General features: G+C 38.9%; 1 protein-coding gene across 2 annotated transcripts in view; it reads right to left on the reverse strand.

The window, feature by feature from the left end:
• The window catches only part of ap3s1 (adaptor related protein complex 3 subunit sigma 1), a 14,963-nt gene extending 12,902 nt beyond the window's left edge, over window positions 1-2,061 (reverse strand). For both annotated transcript variants that reach the window (XM_058784658.1, XM_058784659.1), the window contains exon 1: window positions 1,847-2,061. In XM_058784658.1, coding sequence (XP_058640641.1) covers window positions 1,847-1,915 — 69 coding nt within the window. In that variant the 5' untranslated portion in view covers window positions 1,916-2,061. The remainder of the gene's footprint in view (window positions 1-1,846) is intronic.
• Window positions 2,062-2,716: the final 655 nt, after the last annotated feature.

Consider the following 2,716-nt stretch of genomic DNA (forward strand, 5'->3'; position numbering starts at 1 on the left):
ACACACACACACACACACACACACACACACACATCACTCAAACAAACACACACACACACACACACACTCTCTCTCTCACACACACACACACACACACACACACACACACACACTCACTCTCACACACACACACTCTCTCTCACTCACACACACACACACACACACACACACTCTCTCTCTCACACACACACACTCTCTCTCACACACACACACACACACACACACATCACTCAAACACACACACACACTCTCTCTCTCACACACACACACACACACACACACACACTCACTCTCACACACACACACTCACTCTCTCACACACACACACACACACACACACTCTCTCTCTCTCTCTCACACACACACACTCTCTCTCTCTCTCTCTCACACACACACACACACACACTCTCTCTCTCTGAGTTCCTGTGGCTCAGTGGTAAAGCATTGTGTTAGCAGTGCAAAAGGTTGTGGGTTCAATTCCCAGGGAACGCATATACTGATAAAAAAATGTATAGCCTGAATGCACTGTAAGTCATTTTAGCATCTGCTAAATCTAATGTAATATTTATATAGCACATTTCATACACAATGGTAATTCAAAGTGCTTTACATATAAAAGGAATTCAAATAATCATAAAAATATAACTAATATAACAAACGCAATGACTTCAGTTTTCTCCTTGTTTCTGGCACATCCAGCTGTTTATTTCATCAAAGCATTGGCAGAGGAGTCAATGGGGCTGTAGTCATTTGGAGATAAGGCTGGATAAATCTGCGTATCATCAGCATAGCTGTGAGGGCAATTTGGTTCTTTCTCATTATTTGACTTAGTGGGAGCATATACAGACTAAACAAGAGCGGTGCGAGAACCGAGCCTTGTGGGACTCCGCATGTCATGGACGTCCACTTAGACTTATGCTCTTATACTCACACACACTATATAAATAACACACTACAAAAAGTGCTGTATAAATAATGGTGAAAAAAAAATACTGCATGCACACAGACAAACACACTGTAAACACACACACACACACACACACACACACAGACAAACTCCATACACTGTACACACACTGTGACACTCACACTCAAACGAATTTATACACACACACACACATACACACACACACACACACATGTTTGTTTTAGTGGTTTACGGGGACTCTCCATAGGCGTAATGGTTTTTATACTGTACTTACTGTATGTGCTATTGTCCTACACCAACCCTACACCTAAACCTACCCCTTACAGGAGACTACAGGCATTTTTAGATTTAAAAAAACCCCACCATTTAGTATGTTTTTTAAGCGTTTTGTTTTACGGGGACATAGACAGCTTCCTCATAAACCACCTTCAAATTGTAATATCTCTGTCACACCCATGTTATTATACACATTTTGTCCCCGTAAACCACAAAAACCAGTACACACACACACACACACACACACTGTGTAAACACACACACACACACACACACACACACACACACACACACTGTGTAAACACACACACACACATACTGTACACACACTCTCTCTCTGTGTGTATTTTCTGCGCTCTTCATGGCAAAAATCAAATATTCTTCCATGACAACTGATTTAAGGGCATTTTTCCGTTATCATAATCGATGTGTGGTTAATATTTCAGCTGTTATAATAACAACCCACCACTTTATTTCTCTGACAAATCAGTTGTTCAATTATTTACAGTAACACACGTCATGTAATACACGGTATAACGTGTAAAGCAAACAGATACGTAATTAAGTGATGATAATATTAATAATAATAATAATAATAATTACAATAATATAATAATAATAATGACCAAATGATTTACTCACGTAATGCTCGTAGAATTTTGACATTCGAGGTTTGCCATGATTATTAAATATCAGAATGGCTTTTATCATGTTCCCCGCTGTGGTCGGATCCAGCTGCGGCTGAGGTCGTCGATGTTAGAGACTGATATTCCAATAATCAATAACTAATAATCGCAATCTGACACTCACGCGCACAACAGAGCGGAAGAGCGCACCGGAACCTGTCAACAAGCGCAGCAGAGTGACTTCCGCTACAGTGAGAGCATTCCAATGACGCAGCGACACTGTCAAAATAAAAGTCGTGACAAACTAACATAGACATAATAAATACTTATTATATCTATGACAATCTGAGTTTGACTGGCTGCTCTTAAACATAATTGTTCTTAATACGCAATGCGCAGATATTTAAATAAATTAACTATTCTGTGTAAATGTATCTTAAGTGTACTGTGTATTGCTGTACTGAACTCGAGATGTTCATTTACTGTCCCACATCATGTGGTTAATTGACAAAAAAAGAACATACTATTGTATAAATATTTTTATATGAAATAATGAACATACGAGTATATGTGTTTTATTATGTCATTTTGTTCATGCCTTTTTCTGTATATTGTTATCAGTGAATCCTGTGTCTTGAACTCTACAGATGAAAAAAGAATATTACAAAGAGTTTGGCATTAACAGTAAGATTTCTCTTGTCTTTGTAGTATTTTTATTTATTCACATAACCCGCAACACACATGAACTCTCTCACACTAGGCGCGTTACTGGCCCTAGAGCTGTTCCTCGCTCAAAACAGGGCTTCGGAGTATCGTTTGATTCAGATCGGGACTTCAGAGAGCGTATCATGAATCGATTCAGATGCAGATTTGTGAATCTTTTCAT

The sequence above is a fragment of the Onychostoma macrolepis genome, chromosome 08, assembly GCF_012432095.1.
Source record: "Onychostoma macrolepis isolate SWU-2019 chromosome 08, ASM1243209v1, whole genome shotgun sequence".
In the NCBI taxonomy this organism is placed as follows: domain Eukaryota; kingdom Metazoa; phylum Chordata; class Actinopteri; order Cypriniformes; family Cyprinidae; genus Onychostoma; species Onychostoma macrolepis.